Source organism: Chiloscyllium plagiosum, chromosome 30, assembly GCF_004010195.1.
Source record: "Chiloscyllium plagiosum isolate BGI_BamShark_2017 chromosome 30, ASM401019v2, whole genome shotgun sequence".
NCBI lineage: Eukaryota > Metazoa > Chordata > Chondrichthyes > Orectolobiformes > Hemiscylliidae > Chiloscyllium > Chiloscyllium plagiosum.
Window position 1 is genome coordinate 45,583,882 of NC_057739.1, and position 19,984 is coordinate 45,603,865.

At 42.2% G+C, this 19,984-nt stretch overlaps 1 protein-coding gene across 1 annotated transcript in view; it reads left to right on the forward strand.

The window, feature by feature from the left end:
• The window catches only part of LOC122564629 (serine/threonine kinase-like domain-containing protein STKLD1), a 38,994-nt gene extending 22,199 nt beyond the window's left edge, over nucleotides 1-16,795 (forward strand). Inside the window, exons 7-11 of the mRNA XM_043719719.1 lie at nucleotides 42-157; nucleotides 7,237-7,349; nucleotides 8,788-8,948; nucleotides 13,859-13,986; nucleotides 16,704-16,795. Coding sequence (XP_043575654.1) covers nucleotides 42-157; nucleotides 7,237-7,349; nucleotides 8,788-8,948; nucleotides 13,859-13,986; nucleotides 16,704-16,795 — 610 coding nt within the window. The remainder of the gene's footprint in view (nucleotides 1-41; nucleotides 158-7,236; nucleotides 7,350-8,787; nucleotides 8,949-13,858; nucleotides 13,987-16,703) is intronic.
• Nucleotides 16,796-19,984: the final 3,189 nt, after the last annotated feature.

Genomic DNA, 19,984 nt, shown 5'->3' on the forward strand with positions numbered 1-19,984 from the left:
TACAATGTTGTTTAAATTTATTTAATATATTCCTTCTATAGAAACTTGAAACCAACTAACATCCAAATGCTGGCTGATCTCTCATTTACAATATGTGATTTCATCTTTCCTACATTTGTCGGTGATGAAGTTAAGTTCAAGATAAGGATGAAAGACTGTAAGAGCCACTGTTTATTTCACCCAATATTCAGCCTTTATCACCTGAGTTGTTTGAAGCGAGCTTGAACATCTCCCTGATTTGTTGGTGGGGTACATCTTGGCCACGGTATCTCTGAGTGGCGAAAGTCTGCCACAGCCAATCAAAGTTCAAGACAAAAAAGCTGCAGATGCTGGAATCCAAGATAGACAAGCAAGAATATAGAAAGCCAGTAAATGCACCCCCCCTCTCCCCAAACTCTAACCCGCAGGTACCTTCCCCTGCACCGGATAAAGATACAAAACCTCTCGGCACACAACCCCCTTCACCTCTGTTCAGGGCCCCAAACAGTCCTTCCAGATGAGACAGAGGTTCACCTGCCTCTCCTCCTACCTAGTTTACTGTATCCGGTGCTCCTGATGTGGTCTTTTCTACATTGGAAGGACCAAATGTAAACCAATGGAATGCTTTGCCAAGCATCTCTGCCAGGCCTGTAAGAGCCGCCCTGACCTTCCAGCCACCGCCCATTTTAATTCCCCTTTCCGACATGACCATTATTGGCCTGCTCCATTGCCACAACGAATCAGACCGCAAATTGGAAGAACAACACCTCATCTTCTGCCTGGGCAGCCTACAGCCCAGAGGACTCAACATTAACCTCCCTTCCCAGCCCCTTCCCACCCCCTATGCCATTCCTCTCATTGACCCTTCTTTCCAGCCACCAACCGGATTCATTCTTCTCTTCGACCAACTAGGTCATACTGTCTACCTGTGTTCACCTATCCCCACCTCACCACCCTGCCCCCCACCCCCTTTATCTGCAGCTCCCCTTACACCCACCCAGTCCTGAAAAAGGGTTACACCTGAAACATTGACTTCTCCACAGCCAATCAAGAAACAGTCATGGATTGGGTCAGATTGGCTCGAATGTGGTGTAATCGTAGTTGAACAGCCTAATTGATAGTCCATCCTACCCTATACGGTCTCTGGAATAAGGTCCTGTACGATGCTTACAGGGTGGTGGAAGTGACAATGATTAATGATTTTTAAAGAAATTACATAGATGCATGAAGGAAATGAAAGTGCAGGTCAGTGTGGATATAGCAGGGGAGTGGGACAGGTTGAATTGCTCTACAGGGAGACAGCATGGCTTTGATGGGCTGAATGACCTGCTTTTGTACTGCAGTGGCTATGGGGACAATATGCAATAAGAGCTTTTGGGCTGCTAGGGATGAGCCTCTCTCAAAGAGCAATAAGAAATCTGTGTAAAAGAACTTGAAAATGGACAAAAAGTTAGCTGTAGCCTATAAAAACATTATACTCTCATCTTAGTCTGCAGGAATGGTAACATAGTGTTTATGTTACTGGACTCATAATTCAGATGTCTGACTAATGATTGGGAGAGATGAGTTCAAATAAATCCCATAATGGCATCAGAGGCTTAAATTTAACAAATAAATTGAGAATATAGGGAAATATACCAGTAATGGTGACCTTGAAACTACTAGATTGTGGTAAAGATCCACGTGGCCTACTACTAAGTTCATCCTTAGTTACTCAGTCTATCTACATGTGACTAGAATTCCACAGAAATGTGGTTGAGGCATAACTGCTATCCAAAACTTTGATTCCGAAAACCTGATGGAAAAACTCTCATTTAAAAAAATTGAATGGACAACCCCACATCAACCTAGACATTAGATATAACAAAATCACATATAGCCCAGTTAACCCTCCAAAGTTCTCCTTAGCTTATGGCAGAAAGCAAGTGAAGCAACAACCCCTTCGATCTGACATCCCAAGCTTTTTTGTCATCACTTGTAACAGGATAGGCCCACCAGTGTTGGCAACATAACATAATACAATCCAGCTGCAGTCCAGCCATTGATTCCAAATTTAATTCAGGGAAGGTGCTGGTTTAGTGGTAATGCCACTGGAATAATCTCCAGAATCCACGGCTAATCTTCTGAAGACATGGGTTTGAATCATTCTATGGTAGTTGGTGAAATTTGAATTCAGTAACAATCTAGAATAAATAAAAGTGAATTTAGTAATGACCATAATCACTGTGGATTGTTGTAAAACTGTTTGCTTCACTACTGTCCTTTAGGAAAGGAAATTGGCCATCCTTACCCAGTCTGGCCCATGTGTGACTCCAGAATCCAGCAATGTGGTTGACTATTAACTGCCCAATTAATGATTAGGAATAAACAATAAATGCTGGTCCAACTAGTGAACTTCAGATCAGATGATTCAATGATTAAAAAGTCTCTCGGTAGCATTCTAAACATGGGATAGGAAATCCAATTATCACTACTCTTCTTCTGATGAAAATTAGTACTCCTCCATATTCATCGCTGAGGATAATAAATATAATTGTACTCAAGGTGAGGGACTCCAATGTCAATTGTCAAGTGACTCAGTAGCAGAACAGCTAATTAAGTTGGATGAGTGATGGGAACTGACCTCGCCTTCACCAGTCTGTGTGTCTTGCGTATGTTTGTCCATAACAGTATTTGTAGTGACAATGGTCACTCAATCCATGAGGAGATAAAGTTCTGCCTTCACATTGAGGATACCATCCATTGTGTTGTGACTTTTGTCACCAGGATTATTTCAGAATAGATCTAACAACTCAAATATAGAATCTGAAGTGTTTTGAGCCATCAGCAACAGAAATCTTGTATTCAATCACAATTTGTGATCTCATGACCCTGAAATAGTCATAGAATTCCTACAGTGTAAACAGGCTATTTTGCCCAATGGGTCCACACTGAACAGCATCCCACCAAGACCCATCCCTCTACATTTCCCATGGCTAACCCAACTAGCCTGCACAGCCCTGAACACTACAGACAATTTAGCATAGCCAAACTGCCTAACTTGCACATCTTTACACATAGGTAAAAACAATGACTGCAGATGCTGGAAACCAGATTCTGGATCAGTGGTGCTGGAAGAGCACAGCAATTCAGGCAGCATCCGAGGACAGGCAAAATCGACTTTTCGGGCAAAAGCCCTTCATCAGGATTCCTGATGAAGGGCTTTTGCCCGAAACGTCGATTTTGCCTGTCCTCGGATGCTGCCTGAATTGCTGTGCTCTTCCAGCACCATCTTTACACATATTCTGACTCTGTCATCAAGCCAGGAAATCAACCATGTTTCAAGGAAAAGTGCAAGAGAGAGTGCCAGCAACATCAAGTGGACCTAAAAGACTAGAATTAGGTTTCCCTCTTTTTGAAGTTCTCTGATCACTTGTCTAGCTTGGTCAGTAGTGCTGCTGTTGAGGCACTCGGCAATGAACATTGGAGTCTCTTAACTAGAGTATAATCTCTGCTTTTCCTATCAGTGTTGTGTATACCTGTGCCAGAGGAATTGCAGTAGTTCAGAAAGGCAGTTAACTACCAACTTCTCAAGGGTAGGTGGGGCTGGGCAAAAATGCCAGCAAAGTCCAGATCCCAAGAAAGAATCTGGTGAAGCTGCAACACAAAATATATGCTTGCAGTAGAGAGATAAGCAATCTCACTATCAACAGATCAAATCAACAGCTCTGCAGTCATAGAGTCATATAGCATGGAATCAGGCCCTTTGGCCCAACTCTTCCATGCTGACCAGATTTCGTAAATTTAACTAATCTCATTCAGCCCATATCCCTCTAAACCTTTCCTATCCATGTAGCTGTCCAAAGTCTTTTTTAAATGTTGGATTTGTACTCTCCTGTTCTACTGCACCATCCTCTGTGTGAAAACGTTGCCCCCGAGGTCCCTTTTAAATCTTTCCCCTCTCACCTTAAACCTATACCCTCTAGTTTTGGACACTCCTATCTTGGGGGAAAAACCTTGGCAATTCACTTTGTCTATGCCCCTCACAATTTTATAAAGTTCTATAAGGTTCCTCAGCCTCCAAACTCCAGGGTAAGAAGTCCCAGCCTATCCAGCCTCTTCTTATATCTCAAATCTTCCAGTCTCAATAACATCCTTGTAAATCTTATTTGCACTCTTTCCAGTTTAATGACATTCTTCCTAAGGCAGGGTGACCAGAATTGTACACAGTAGTCTAAATGTGGCCTTACCAATGTTTTGTGCAGCTGTAACATGATGTCCCAACTCCTATACTCAGTGATCTGATTGATGAAGGCAAGTGTACCAAATGCCTTCTTCACCACGCTGTCTACCTGCAATGCTACTTTCAAGGAACTATGTACCTGCACCCCTCGATCTCTCTCTGTTTGACAGCACTCCTCAAGGCCAAAATGTAGAACTTTGCATTTATCTGAATTAAACTCCATCTGCCATACCTCAGCACACTGGCCCATTTGGTCAAGATCCCTCCACACGATCCAGTCCTGTCAAAACCATTGTGATGGGCAATTAAACAACGCAGCAGAAGATGAGGCTCCATGAACATACTCATCTTCAATGATGAGCAAAACCCAGTATGTGAATGCAAAAGGCGAGGTTGGAGTTTTTACAATGATCTTCAGCGAGAATTGCTGTGTCAGTGACTGGCTCTAGTTTTCAATTACAAATTAATTAGCTTGAAAGCACAGGCTAAAGAAAGGCCCTGTGGACTGTGATTATGTTCTAGTAGTGAAAATCTGGAATTGTGCCTCTAGCTGAGATGTTCCAATATAACTACTTTCCTACAATCTGACTGACAAAATGCAAAATATGTCTGGCTATGTCGTGCCTAAAAAATTGAGATGAATCCAATCAGTTAATAATGTTTCATCTGTCTACTCCCAGTCTTCAGCAGAGTGATGAGAGGTATTGTTGACAGTGCATTTAAGTGGGCAAAGTGAGGACAGCAGATGTTGGAAATCAGAATCTAGATTAGATGGTGCTGGCAAAGCACAGCAGGTCAGGAAGCATCCGAGGAGCAGGAAAATTGACGTTTCGGGCAAAAGCCCTTCATCAGGAATGAAGGCAGGGAGCCTCGAGGGTGGAGAGATAAATGGGAGGCGGGTGGGGCTGGGGAGAAGGTAGCAAAGAGTACAATAGGTGGATGGGGGTGGGGATGAAGGTGATAGGTCAGAGACGAGGGTGGAGCAGATAGGTGGGAAGGAAGATTGACAGGTAGGACAGGTCATGAGGATGGTGCTGAGTTGGAAGGTTGGAACTGGAGTAAGGTGGGGGGAGGGGAGGGGAAATGAGGAAACTGATGAAATGCTCCTCGGATGCTGCCTGACCTACTGTGCTTTTCCAGCACCACTCTAGTGTATTTAAGTGCCACTTTCTTACCAGTAACTCACTCATCGACAATCATCTTTGGCTCCATTAAGGTTGTGCAGCTCCAGACTAAATCCCAACCTGCGTCCAGATAGGTGGATGGAGTTTTTTAGGGGTTTATGATCACAGGCAGTCAGTGATTTGTAAGTAAATTTCAGATATGATGCATTAGTTAGATAAAGAAAGTATATATTTATGACAATTGGGGATGGTTCACAGATAACAGGGAATTAGCAGGCTATCAGCATGAAATGTTTTTGTTTCATGACTTTTCAGTAGAGATGTGGCTTCTCTAATTTCCTTGTCCCCTTCACCTCTGCGGGCTTCCCCGGCACCTTCTATCCTGAGTACTCTTTCTAGCACTTATTTTTGTATTGTATTTTGAGGGACAGGGTTATTTTCTCTGTGTCAATGAATTATCTGAACCCTTTTGGCCAGTGGTCATGGGCCAGCCACACATGATGGAGGATGATCATCATACCATTGCCCGCCTTCATCTGAGGGTTTGTTTACCATTGTTTCCAAGCTTATTTCCTCATCAAAACATTGATAATTAGGTGCATTTGACACCAGATGTGCCATTCATATTAGTTTTGGGCATCTGTAATTTTTCTAATTCTTTCCTTTGTTTCATATGCTAGAATATTGGAATTTTAAGTATTGATTTAAAAGCTGTGAAATGAAACCTTATTCTATGTGGTAAATACTAGAAAAATTCAGTTTTTAAGGAACTCCGATATTCGACAATAGAAACTATTATCTGGTTGGAGAATCTAGGTCCTGATGGCAGATGCTAATAATTAGAGCCTGTTATTCAGGAGCTGGAATTAAGAAGATTCCTACACAGAAAAGGTTGTAGAAGTTTAGGATTCCTCTCCAGGCATGAATTGATAATCATTGATAATTTTTAATCTGAGACAAATATATATTTGACTAAGGATATGGGAGAAGGACAGATATGTGGAATCAGGTTGTCAGTCAACTATGATTTCACTAAATGACAGAACAGTTTAAAGATTTTAGAAGGCCTACTCTTGTTTTATGTTTGGCTGATCCATCACTGACCTTCCTTCCAGCATTTAGGTCAGTAGTGGGGCTACTAATCCTGTGTTGACAATGACTTTGAAGTCCTCACCCAGAGTGCACCCTTAGTGTGTCCTCTAAGTGATGTTCCACATGGAGCAGTGTGGTGAGGGGGAGGTGGTTTCCTGCCCATTTTTTACTGGATGCTATGCTGTGAGAATCAATGTTCAGGACACCCAGGGCATCTGTCGTCTTACTGAATACCATTATATTGTAAATTCTGGTAAATTAGTACTGCCTATTGAACAGTACATAGGCAGGAAATGCTATTGCTTGGCTAGTTGCTTTGCTGGACAACTCTCTCCCAATTTCGGCACAACCTGTCAGATCTCAGGGTGACACAGTGGCTCAGTAGTTGGCACTGCTGCCTCACAGAGCCAGGGACAAGGGTTCGATTCCAGCCTCGGGCAACTGCCTGTGTGGAGTTTGTACATTCTCCTCGTGTCTACGTGGGTTTCCTCCAGGTGCTCCGGTTTCCTCCACAATCCAAAGATGTGCAGATTAGGTGAATTAGCTGTGCTAAATTGTCCAGTGTTCAGGGATGTGTAGGTTGGGTACATCAGACAGGGGTTAAATGTAGGGGAATGGATCTGGCTGGGTAACTCTTCAGAGGGTCGGTGTGGGCTTGTTGGGCTGAAGGGCTTGTTTCCACACTAGAGGGATTTTATGATCTTAGTATGGATAGCTTTGCTGTATTCTGTTGTTGTTTCTGGTGCGTCGGTGAGGGTAGTTGTAGATGAATTATTTATAGCTCGGTAGGAGGTAACTTTTTCCATTTCTTTCCGGTAGATTCAAAGGTCTGGATGGCTCCAGAAGCATTGAAAAGGAGGCTGCTCGCGAAAAGTGACATCTGGTCCTTAGGATGTATTTTGCTTGAGATGATGACATGCAACATGATGGATGTACAAAATTCTTTTCCACTTCATTCTCTGTGACTCCTTGGAATTGCATTTTAAAAGTCTTGTTCTGCCATCTCTGCTAGTGCTGACACTCCTTAGGATGCTGGTCAAAGTGCACTGACACATCCTTCTGTGTTTTGAGGCCTCCTGACTATCATCAGGGTGCAGATCCTATGCCCTTGTCTTTTTTTTTATGCCTTTTTGAAATTACAAGAAGTTTTTAGAATTGTCAGTATTTATAAATCAGAAGTCATACTACGCCAGGTTATAGCCCATCAGGTTTATTTGAAATCACAAGCTTTTGGAGCACTCCTACTTCATTACCTGACAAAGGTGCAGTGCTCCAAAAGTTTATGATTTCAAATAAAACCTGTTGGACTATAACCTGGTGCCACGTGACTTTTGACCTTATCCACCCCCAATTCAACACTGGCCCCTCCACATCAGTATTTATAGGGGCCCCTGCATTGTATCAGTATTTACAGATAGTCGTGGGGAGTATAAAATGCAAAGTAGCTGTTTAATTCATCTGCCACCTTCTTATTTTCTATTATTAGTTCTTCAGACACATTTTTTATAAGACCAACATTTACTTCATTAACTTTTTAAAAATTTTTAAATAGCTATAGAAACTTGTGCAATCTGTTTTTATATTTCTAGCTAGCTTTCTCTCATACTCTAATAATTTTTCCTCCTAATTAATCTTTTAGTCAATCTTTGCTTTTTTATATCCTGTCAAATTGTCTGACTTGCCAGCTGATGTTGCACAGGAATACACCTAGTCTTTAAGTTTGATACTACCTTTAATCTTTTTATTAATGATGGGGATGATGAATGTTCCCTTGGATTTTTTCTTTCCCATTGGCATATAATTATTCTGGGTATTTTGAAACATTCCTTTAATGTCTGCCACTGCAACTGTATAAATCTGTTTCTTAACTTAATTTGCCACTTTAACTAACTCTAGTTTCATGTAGTCATAAGTGCCTTTATTTAAGTTTAAAATACTAGTCTTGGACCACTCCTGTTTCCTGCAGACTGAATGTAAATGCAATCATATGTTTATTCGTGTTCATGGAAGAAAGTCATTATTTAGAGGTGGGTTTGTAAAAGTTAATTCCCTTGCTATTTTTGGTGTTTTACTGTTTCTGGCATTGTTAGCCATCACATATCCCTCTCTCCTCAGCTTGCATGAACCACAAGGTGGTGATTAGCTAGCAGAGTTCTGTACTGGCTGGGGTTTTGTTGTGACCATGGGGTCATGACCACATGGAGTCTATCTGGTGACCTGGATGAGAACCTGTTGAGCCCATAAAGCTTTGACATCTTCCAGGATTGGCACTGTGCAGTGGTGTAGAGGAAAAATAAATAGAGCTTTTTTTTAAGGCTTGTTTCTTCCCTAGTATGTGCAAATTTATTTTCTAAATGCTCTAATCACAAGGCAAATGAGTTTGAACAGGTGGTGAGGATCATTAGGAGCAACTGGAAACATCTGAAGTTCCTCTTGGGAAAGCTCCATGTGGAGAAGAAATACACTAACAGCCTTTGCAATTTGGTGCAACTCATGTTGGAGCCGGATCCTGCTGAAAGAATCAGTGCAATGTAAGCTACTGGATAGGGAGGGAGGGTGGCCAGCATATTAATGTCACATGCTATCAGTGTAACAGATACCTGGAGTGAGATACAGACTGGAATCTCTTACATTGAGAATAAAAGATACCTTCAAGCAAGTTATAATTTAGTTGAAGGATTCGGATGGTTTTAGATATAGAATAGATATAGAATAGATATAGATATAGAATAACAGATACTTGGGAGTGAGTTACACACTGGAATCTAATTGAGGGGTTTAGGGGTTTATGTATGGAGTAACAGATACCTGGGAGTGAGTTACATACTGGAATTTAATTGAGGGGTTTCGGTGGGGATGTCGGTTATAGTTATAGTTACTGGCTTACCAGCACTGCTTTTCTCCCACAGCCTCTTACAAAGCAATTTATTATCATGGAGATTTCAACCTCCATTTCATCTCATTATAATCACTTCTGTGTTTACTGACCTCCTGTCCTCCACGTGCATATAAACTTCCCAACCCATATTCATAGCAACTCCCTTGAAAATGTCATTTCACGTGGATTTGCTACTCCCATCATACATCAGGCCATTTCTGATCACAGCCTTTTATCACACTCCACTTATATTTCCTTCCACAAGCCAATCTTGTTTATTTTTGGAAACGCTTGCATTTGCACTTTCAAAATCCCAATTTCCTATCCTTTGATCCTTCTTTTGTCATAATATTTGTACAGTGACTGACTTCCTAAATTACACTGTCAGCTTGATTGGAACCATTACACTGCCTTTCATTTTCGCTCTCTTAAGTCCAAAGAATGCAGGCTTGAAGACACAGTTCAGCTAGATCAGACAGGACCACATAAAACTATTGGGTGCTATTTTTGCAGAGCATCATCTTAAACTCCTGTCCTTGTTATACTCACCGAATCATACTTCACAGTTAATGTTCCAGATTCTATCACCATCAATGACATGACAGATGGCTTCATAGTGGTATATGATTGTGAGAGTGTGGCTCTAGGAGTACGCAACAACAACTCAGGTTGTAATGTGCTCTCATGGCATTAGACCAAACATGTCAAGTACTTCATCTGCTGATTGTCACTTCTTTTTCTCCATCAGCTAATAAATCATTTTTCTCCCATGGTGGTATTTTACCACTTGGAAGAACTGTTGATTAAAGCAAGGACATGGGATATATTCTAGCTGGAGAAATTAAATGTCCATTACAAAGCATAGCTTGTTAGTTTACTCCTAGCCAAGTCTTGAAGGATAAAGCTGTCAGACTGAGTCAGCAGCAGACAGTAATAGGAGCAACATGAGGAAGAAAGCCTATTTGGCTGTGCATTCACCAATCGACCAGTTGTATATATTGTTTGAACCAGACCAGACCCCCTCACAACACTTCAAGAAAGCAGCCCGGACCCTAAATTTGCTAATGGTTTAAGCAAGTGTAAAGTGGATATTCCAGGGGTGATACGGCTGGCCCGACCACTTAGCTTTAAACAAAACAATTTATTTGCAAGATCATTAGATGAAACACAAACAAAACAGAACAGAATAACAACCCATTCGAAAATGGGTTTCCCTTTAATGATGTTGTTCCAACTACTTGTAACCATCCCCATAAACACCCCTTGGCAAAAAACATAAAATCAAACACATGGTCTTGCAGGAGAGAGATTCAGCATGGAACACCTTCTTCCATGTAGCTGTTTCTTGCACTAGCAGCCTCAAACCTAACTGACTAGAACATCTAAACCCAATCCAAACCAGACAAAAGCTGAGCTGGGACAACTGGCCACTCCTCTTTCATTTGAGAAAGTGAGGACTGCAGATGCTGGCGATCAGAGTCAAGAGTGTGGGGCTGGAAAAGCGCAGCAGGTCAGGCAGCATCCGAGGAGAAGAGAATCGATAATTCGGGAGGGTTTATGCCCAAAACATCAATGCTCCTGCTCCTCAGATGCTGTTTGACCTGCTGTGCTTTTCCTGCACCACACTTTCGACTCCCCCTTTCATTGTACAAGTGTTTCTTTTAAAACCTAAAAGCTTCCTCAAGTACATCAACCCCAGACATTTCGGAGTCTGTGTCATTATGATCTCCTGGAAAAAAAACCGAGGGCAACCTAATCTTATTAAAGGAACAGAATCATCACACTATCCATGATAATATTGGTGGGAGTAAACACCATGCAGTCCCTGTGAGACAGTCGTGGCTTTAAACTTCGTACATCCTTCATCATATTTGGTACTATTACCTTGTTAAATCAGATCAATTCACAACAGATCCAGCAGATCAAAGTTCAGAACCCATGAGAAGGTGTGGACCATTAGCAAGTGCGGAATTGCATTCAACCATAATTTATAGTCTCATGGCCAACATAGCCCTTGGTCTGTTATTGCAAACAATTCAGGGATCCAATCTTGATTCAATCAGGAGCACGGCATAGCATATCTAAATATGATGTACAACCTGGTAGAGCTACAACATAAGACCACGTGTGTGCTAAACATGATGCTATAGACAAAGTGAATAACTTCGATCATGTTTAAGCTCTGTAGTCCTGCTTCATTGTTTATTACTAATGACAAACTATAAACAACTAACTAGAGGAAGATGTTCCATTAGCATCCCCATCATCAGTGATAAGGAAATCCAGCATATGAGTGCAAGGGAGAAGACTGAAACATTTGCAACCATCTTCAACCAGAAGTGCCACGTTGATAATCCATCTTGCTTTCTTCCCAATATTCCCATCATCACATGCAAATCTTTAGCCAAGTTGATTGACTACACAATAGCAAGAAATGGCAGAGCATTGTGGATACAACCAAGGCTATTGATCATTGCAACATCATGGCATTACAGCTGAAGACATGATTCAGAACAAGCTTTGACCTTAGCCACTTTGTTCCAGTGAAATCAAAACTGTAAAATTGCCGTGGCCCCAGAAGACTATAGGATTGCTTCCCCATTCAAGGGAGAGTTTAATCTGAGGTCACCATGTCTCAGGTGAGGATTGAAGTTGAGAAGGTGAGACCATGGTGAGGTCATATTCCAGTACAACTACAACAATAGCATCTTTCGGACAATGTGGAAAATTGCCAGATATGCCCTGATTACCAATAGCAAAATAAGTTCAGTCCAACAGTCTCAAAAGTCAAGAAAGGATGAAAAGTGTTGATGACAATCCTATCAAGTGGTACTTACTCAGCAATAACTTGCTTCTAATGCTAACTTTCTGTCCCCATAGAATGAATGTTCCTACTCTTGACATCAAGACAACACTTGACTGAATGTGGTGTCAAAAACTCACAATAAAATTGAAGTTAATTGGAATTAGGCATATTTCTCCACTGATTGGAGTTCTATCTGGAACAAAAGAAGATGGTTGTGACTAATTGTTAGTAGAAAACTTGAGTATTACTAGAAGATGAGGTATCTCGTTGAAACTTCTCATCTTTCAATCATCAGGACAGTTGACAATACCAGTTTATGGGAAAAAACAACTTTGCAGAAAGAAAAAGCATGTATGTACACTGTGCCAATTTGCACTGAATAGGTGTTAGCTATTTTCTGGTTTATTTCTCAGGGAAATGATTTGATCAAAGTCAACCTGATTTAATTTTATAATTGGCAATACCTCTACCAAAGTTCATTTGTCAACTAATCATCATTCTCCTCTCATACATTACAATGTTGATTTTCCCTTAAACTGATATTCTTAATAATCACCCTAATGAGTTCAAAACAAAATGCTTCAAGCAAGATATGTATTTTTTTTCAATAGTACTCATGTTGTGATTGGTGGAGACCAAGTATCTTAACTCTATGGTATCACTGGTCCTCAGGGTAATGTCCCAGATTCGACTATCAGCTGTTCCATCAAGAGCCTTCTCTCCATCAAAGGTCAAATGTAGGAATGTTTTATGATGATTCCTATCTGCATACTGTCCCCCCAAACAAAACACTTTCAAGGCAGGTAAAGCATAAGGGGTTATATCCAGGGTAAAACACACTCCACATTATCCCTGCAGGGGATAGGTGTAACTGTAGCAACATTCAAAGCTTAACACCATCTAGTACAAAGCAGTCTGCTTAATTGGCACCCCATCCACCCCTTCAATATTCACTTCCTTTCCTACGGTTACACAGATGCAGCAGCGTGTACTATCTATAAGATACACCACAGTACTCACCAACACACCTTCAACAGCAACTTTCAAATCTGCAGTTTCTACTTCCTAAAAGAACTAGGGCAGTGGATGTATTGGATTAGAGCATCATCATCTGAAAGTTAGCTTCCAAACCATACACAATCCTGATTTTGAATTATATTGCTATTCCTTCACTATCACTGGGTCAGAACCCTGGAACTCACTAATAGTACAACATCCCCAAGGATTACAATGGTTCAAGAAGGCAGCTCATCACCATGTTCTCCAGTGCAATTTGGAATTGGCCATAAATGCTGGTCTAGCCTACACTCCATATACAAATTTTAAAAATGCCAGGACAGGAAGCATAATTAAATACAGAGAGAGTTCTCTGTATTGTCAACATCAAGTACTCCCAGTTCAGGTACAGCATGTGTTATATACATGCTAAAGCTCTCTCGACTCTTTTAACTAAAGTAATGCTTAAAGCTACTATTGTCCCCACCAAACACTCCAAGGATAGGGATAACACAAGATGAGACAGAGTATTCCCTGTGTCTCACATGCATGTCAGTACATTGCTGTTCCAATTCCATCATTTACAGCTGTCCCAAAATGTTCAGAGTGGGATTACCTATTAATGCTGAGATAGATTGGTGCTTTGAGCAATTTTAAAATTGGCTAAATCCTTCCATGTTGGATTTGGATGTGGAATTAGCTGGAATCTCTGATACACACCAGCCAATAAAATATAACAACATTTTTATGTTTCTTTGAAGGTCACTATTGGACTTACAATATGTGAAAGAGTCACTGGTCATCTGCGGCTCCACACTTTCAGGAATTAAGAAAGTACCAGTGGGTACAGAACTCTTGCCTTTCAGGGAAGGCATTGACAAGCTACTTGGTAGGTGGCATTTGAGTCTTAATTCAAAGCAAACAAAATTAATCCCTTCAGTTGGCAGTCCATTTGTTTTATCTGGAGTAATGTTCTATGGAATTCTAATTAGAAGGGTTTATTGTCCAATTGCTATTGTTTACACACACAAAGGTGTTTTCTTCCACTGTATGTCTCACCTATTAATTGTAATGCTGCAGAGCCAGTCAGGCTATATATCCACCTCTCGAGGGAAATGATAAAATCAGATTCACCAGTTCTTACTGGATTAATGAAGCTCTGTAATCCCACTCAAGGATTTTGGCAAGGCATCTGAACCAAAAGGTTAAAAACTTCTAAGAGTTTGAATTCTACCACAGTGCTGGTGATGGAAAATGTAATGCCTAGAAAGGAGCAAGAAATGGCAATTTAATCCCAAGTGCCTGCTATGCCATTCAGTTAGATCTGGATTTTTAACTGATCCACCCACTTTGATTCCTTAAAATATATTTTTAATCAATCTTTTTGAAGATGTTTTTACAGATGGACCGAAGGGTCTGTTTCTGTGCTGTACATCTCTATGACTCTATGACTATGACACCTCTGGAGCAGGTGGGACTTGAACCTAAGCCTCCTGGTGGTGGTATGGAGTGTGGGAAAGGTCTATATCGAAATGAAATTGGAGGGGGAAATAATGCACAGTATCACCCATAATGCCAACCTCCTTCTAAAGGCATCGAGAGCTCCCTCTCCAGTGACACCCAGACACAAACACAACTGCAGAAGATGGACAGACAGTTGGCAGATATAATCCCTGCACAATCTGCTGCCTAGACCTGTTAATAGCCAGCTTGGCCAGGCCCAATAGCAGACCCATGATTCACTGCCCTTAACTGGCCCTGTTTATAAAATGGTAATTAATTGGGAACATAGGTGAATATGAATAATTTTATTGTCATGTGTATTTCACAGTGACAAAAACAATATAATACAGTTGCCATGATCTGGCACCATTTTGAGTTGTTTAAGAATTTAAAAAAATATAGCTAATAGAGACACCATCAGTCTTGAGCCAGCTCATCATCAATGACGCCTGCGTAGCTATCCCTCCTCCTCCATCTCACAGTCCTGTACACCGGACCCAAACAGCATTGAAGTTATCCCTTTTCAGACACAATCTTTCACTGCTGAGGCGCCTCCCTTCTGCCCTGCCTCGCCGCAGCCTGCAATGGACCCACCAATGTCAAAGTGGCATTTCTTACTGCTGGGCCCACCTTGTGATGCCCTTCCGGCACTACTTCACCGCTGCCGGTGCCACACCCAATCAACAATGAAGTCAGCAATCCTCAGGTGCCATCTTTCGCCACTGGTCCTACCTTGCTGATGTTGTCTCCACCAATGTAGCAGCTGCCAATTCCAATACCAGGTCCGGTGCTTGCCCCGGAAAAGTAAGGGCTCATTTGAATGAGTGCTGGGTTCACTCACTGCTGCCACAAGATCCATGTTGGGATCCCCCACTTGCTGACACTGTCCAAACTCAATAAAGGTAAGTCCCAGGTAAGTAAAGAAAAAGAAACAAGAAAAGACAAAAAGAAAGAAAAAGGCGATGGGAGCGGATGAGCCCTGGTTCAGGAGCCTGACTCCACTGCCATCTTGATGATCGGGTGATGTGATGGCAGAGAAAGAATCTGTTTAAGTGTGTCTAAAAGTACTTCTGGATGTGAAAAGAGGAAAAGTATCAGTACTGGTGTATCCATACCACATACAGTTAAAAAAGCTGATTCTCCACTACCTCAGCAGCAATTAGGGATTAGCAACAAATAATGACCAAGCCAACAACACATGTAACTTATATGTGAAAGAATAAATTAAAAATAAATCATTACCCTTTGTTGAAACGTTTCCTAATTTAACTCCTGAAAGGTCTGCCTCTATTCTTTAAACAATGCTGCCCGGTACTAATTCCTGAAGAAGGGCTTATGCCCGAAACGTCGATTCTCCTCCTTGGATGCTGCCTGACCTGCTGCGCTTTTCCAGCAACACATTTTTCTGCCCAGTACTAATACCTTACCTTTGACAGATGTATTGTTTCTCTTTATCTGAATGGTCTCCTTCAGTGTTCTAATGGTTCTAAACTTTATCTGTTCACCTGAATGTCTTGCAAATGTTAAATAAATCACCTTTAACTGTCCAAGTTCCAGGAAATACACCCTATTTATGTAATCCTTCTTTGTAATTTAACCCTTGGAGGTCAGTTATAATTCTGGTAAAGCAGTGTTGCACTGCCTTCACTGTCGTGTCTAAGCTGTAGTGATTGGTGGGGGGCGGGCGGCATGGTGGCTCAGTGGTTAGCACTGCTGCCTCACAGCACCAAGGTCCCAGGTTCGATTCCAGTCTCGGGTGACTGTCTGTGGAGTTTGCACATACTTCCCATGTTTGCATGGGTTTCCTCCCACAGTCCAAAGATGTACGGGTCAGGTGAATTGGCCATGCTAAATTGCCCATAGTGTTAGGTGCATTAGTTGGGCCGAAGGGTCTGTTTCCACACTGTAGGGAATCTAATCTTGGAACCTGTATGGAACACTGCAAGTGTGTGGAAAGGCATGTGCGCAGAATGGGAGGGAATGGTGTACAATGTGTAGATGGAGTAGGAATCTGGGGACATAACAATGGAGCCAATACCTGATGTATTTTGGGGATATGTGGATGTGTTTCTGATCTTCCCCTGACTCCACTCTATGTTGCAGAATTCATGCTTTTACAAGTTGATGTAGAAGAAATTCAGAAGATCAGCCTGAAATACATAATTTACTTGCTGTATGAAGCCGAGGGTAAGTGACTGTTGTGGTTGTCAGTACAGCTTTTAAGGTAATGATATTGACCTAACTTCTCTCATTCTTTACATTGTTAATAGTCTCTCTACCATCCATTTGGTGCTGACACATGAATGGTTATTTGATTGTGGAGCCTTATCCCTGAAGAATAAGTGCCTGTGAAACCCATTCAAGAAAAGGCTGAGTGCACGGTTTCGACAAAAGGCTGCAGTCTTCTCTCATTTTGGGTATAGAGCTGAAGACCTGTGTTCCAAAATTGGTTGCCCCCTTTCAGTAAATTTACAAACTAATGTAAATCTAACAATGTGGAAAATTGCCCAGGTATGTCTTGTTTACATAAAGCAACATAAATCCAAACCATTCAATTACCCCTCCCATCATTCTACTTTCAATTGTCTGTGAAGTGAAGGAAGATGCTGTTGGCAGTGTTTTCAACAACTTGCTCACTGATGCCAGTTTGGTTGCCACCAGAGCCACACACAGACCCTGACCTCATCCAGCCTTGTTCCATACATGGACAAAAGAGCTGAATTCTAGAGACATTTATCAGAGCGGTGAGGAGAGAAGGAGGAGTGAAGTGAGGGCTGCCAGGAAGGTACAGTCTTAATTTATATTTGGGCAGTGGCTAAACCCGAGATACTACACCCCCCTCCTCTAACCGGAAGAAAAAGACCCTGTAAGTAAGGATTTCATTTCTTATCTTTTTCATTTATTTAAGTGCATTGTTTGGTTTTAGTTAGTTCATATAAAGCTAAGCTTACAATGGCAGGGGACCACAGACCTGTGGCATGTGACCCTTGCTTGATGTGGGAGCTTAGGAATGTGTCTGATGTTCCTGACCCTTACACTTGCAAGAAGTGTGTCCAGCTGCAGCTGTTGTTTGACCGCATGACGGCTCTGGAGCTGCGGATGGACTCACTGTGGAGCATCCGTGATGCTGAGGAGGTCGTGGATAGCATGTTTAGTGAACTGGTCACACTGCAGGTTAGGATTGCTGAGGGAGACAGTGAATGGGTGACCAAAAGTCAGAAAAAGAGTAGGAAGGCAGTACAGGTGTCCCTTGCGGTCATCTCCCTCCAAAACAGATATACCGTTTTGGATACTGTTGGGGGAGATAGCTCACCGGGGGAGTGCAGCAGTTGTCAAGATCAAGGCACTGCAGTTCAGAAGGGCGGGAAAAAGACTCGTAGGGCCATGGTCATAGGGGATTCTATTGTGAGGGGAGTAGATAGACGGTTCTCTGGCCGAAAATGGGACTCCCGGATGGTATGTTGCTGCTCCGCTGCTCGGGTCAGGGATGTCACTGATCGGCTGCAGAGCATTCTAAAAGGGGAGGGTGCACAGCCAGTTGTCTTGGTGCATATAGGCACCAAAGATATAAGTAGAAAGCGAGATGAGGTCCTGAAAGAAGAATTCAGGGAGCTAGGAGAGGATTTAAAGGGGAGGACCTCAAAGGTAGTGATCTCAGGATTACTACCAGTGCCACATGCTAGCCAGTGTAGAAATAAAAAAAAGGCAGCATGAACACGTAGCTTGAGAGATGGTGTCGGAGGGAGGGGTTCAGATTTGTTGGACATTGGGAACAGTTCTGGGGAAGGTGGGACTATTACAAAAGGGACGGTCTACATCTGAACCAGACCGGAACCAATGTCCTTGGGGGAGTTTTTGCTACTGATGTTGGGGAGGTTTTAAACTAATGTGGCAGGGAGCTGGGAGCCAGAAGAGAAAACAAGTAGGCAGCGAGGTGGAGACTGGAGACTGTAAGAATCATGAAGATAGCATTAATAATGGGAAAAATAGGCAAGAGAGCAGGTGAGCGCAAAAGAACTGGTGGCCTGAAATGCATCCACTTTAATGCAAGGGGTATAGTGTGTAAGGCAGATGAACTTAGGGCTTGGATTGGTGCCTGTGAGTATGACATTATTGCCATCACAGAGACTTGGTTGAAGGAAGGGCATGATGAATGGCAACTAAATGTTCCAGGATATAGACGCTTCAGACAGGACACGGAGGGAAGTAAAAGAGGGGGTGGAGTTGCATTGCTGGTCAGGGATGATATTACGGCTGTGCTAAAGGAGGACATTATGGTGGTCTTGGGTAGTGAGGCATTATGGGTGGAGCTGAGAAATAAAGGTGCACTTACATTGTTGGGGCTGTATTACACACCTCCCAACAGTGAGCATGAGGTAGAAGAGATAGGTAAACAGATTATGAATAGATGTAGAGGCAATAGGGTGGTGGTGATGGGAGATTTTAATTTTCCCAACATTGACTGGGATGCACTTCGCATCAGAGGTCTGGATGGAGTAGAATTTGTACAAAGCATCCAGGAGAGTTTTCTAGAGCAGTATGTTACTAGTCCGACGAAGGAAGGGGCCATATTGGACCTGGTACTAGGGAACGAGCCAGGACAGGTGGTAGAAGTTGCGATGGGGGATTTCTTTGGGAACAGTGACCACAATTCTGTAAGTTTTAGAATACTCATAGATAAAGAAGAGAGTGATCCTACGGAAAGAGTACTAAACTGGGCCAAGGCCAATTATATCAAAATTAGGCAGGAGCTGGGAAATGTGGATTGGACACAGCTACTTGAAGGGAAATCCACATTTGATATGTGGGAGCCTTTCAAAGATAGGTTAACGGTAGTGCAGGATAGGTATGTCCTGTTGAAAGCAAAGGATAGGAAGGGCAAGATTCGTGAACCGTGGATGACAGGAGAAATTGTACGACTAGCCAAGAGGAAAAGGGAAGCGTACATAAGGTCTAGGCAGCTAAGAACAGAACAGGCCCTGGAGGAATATCGGAAGAGTATGACAAGTCTTAAATGAGGAATCAAGCGGGCTAAAAGGGGTCATGAAATAGCTTTAGCAAGCAGAATTAAGGAGAATCCCAAAGCATTTTATTCTTATATAAGAAGCAAGCGGGTAACTAGAGAAAGGATTGGTCCACTAAAAGATAATGAAGGAAGGCTATGTGCCCAACCTGAGAGAATGGGCGAGATTCTGAATGATTATTTAGCATCAGTGTTCACTGAGGAGAGGAACATGATGAATCTAGAGATTAGAGATAGAAGCTTGATTAATCTGGAACACGTTGGCATAAGTAGGGAAGATGTGTTTTGGGTATGCTAAAGGTTATTAAGGTGGACAAATCCCCAGGACCGGATGGGATCTATCCCAGGTTGCTGAGGGAGG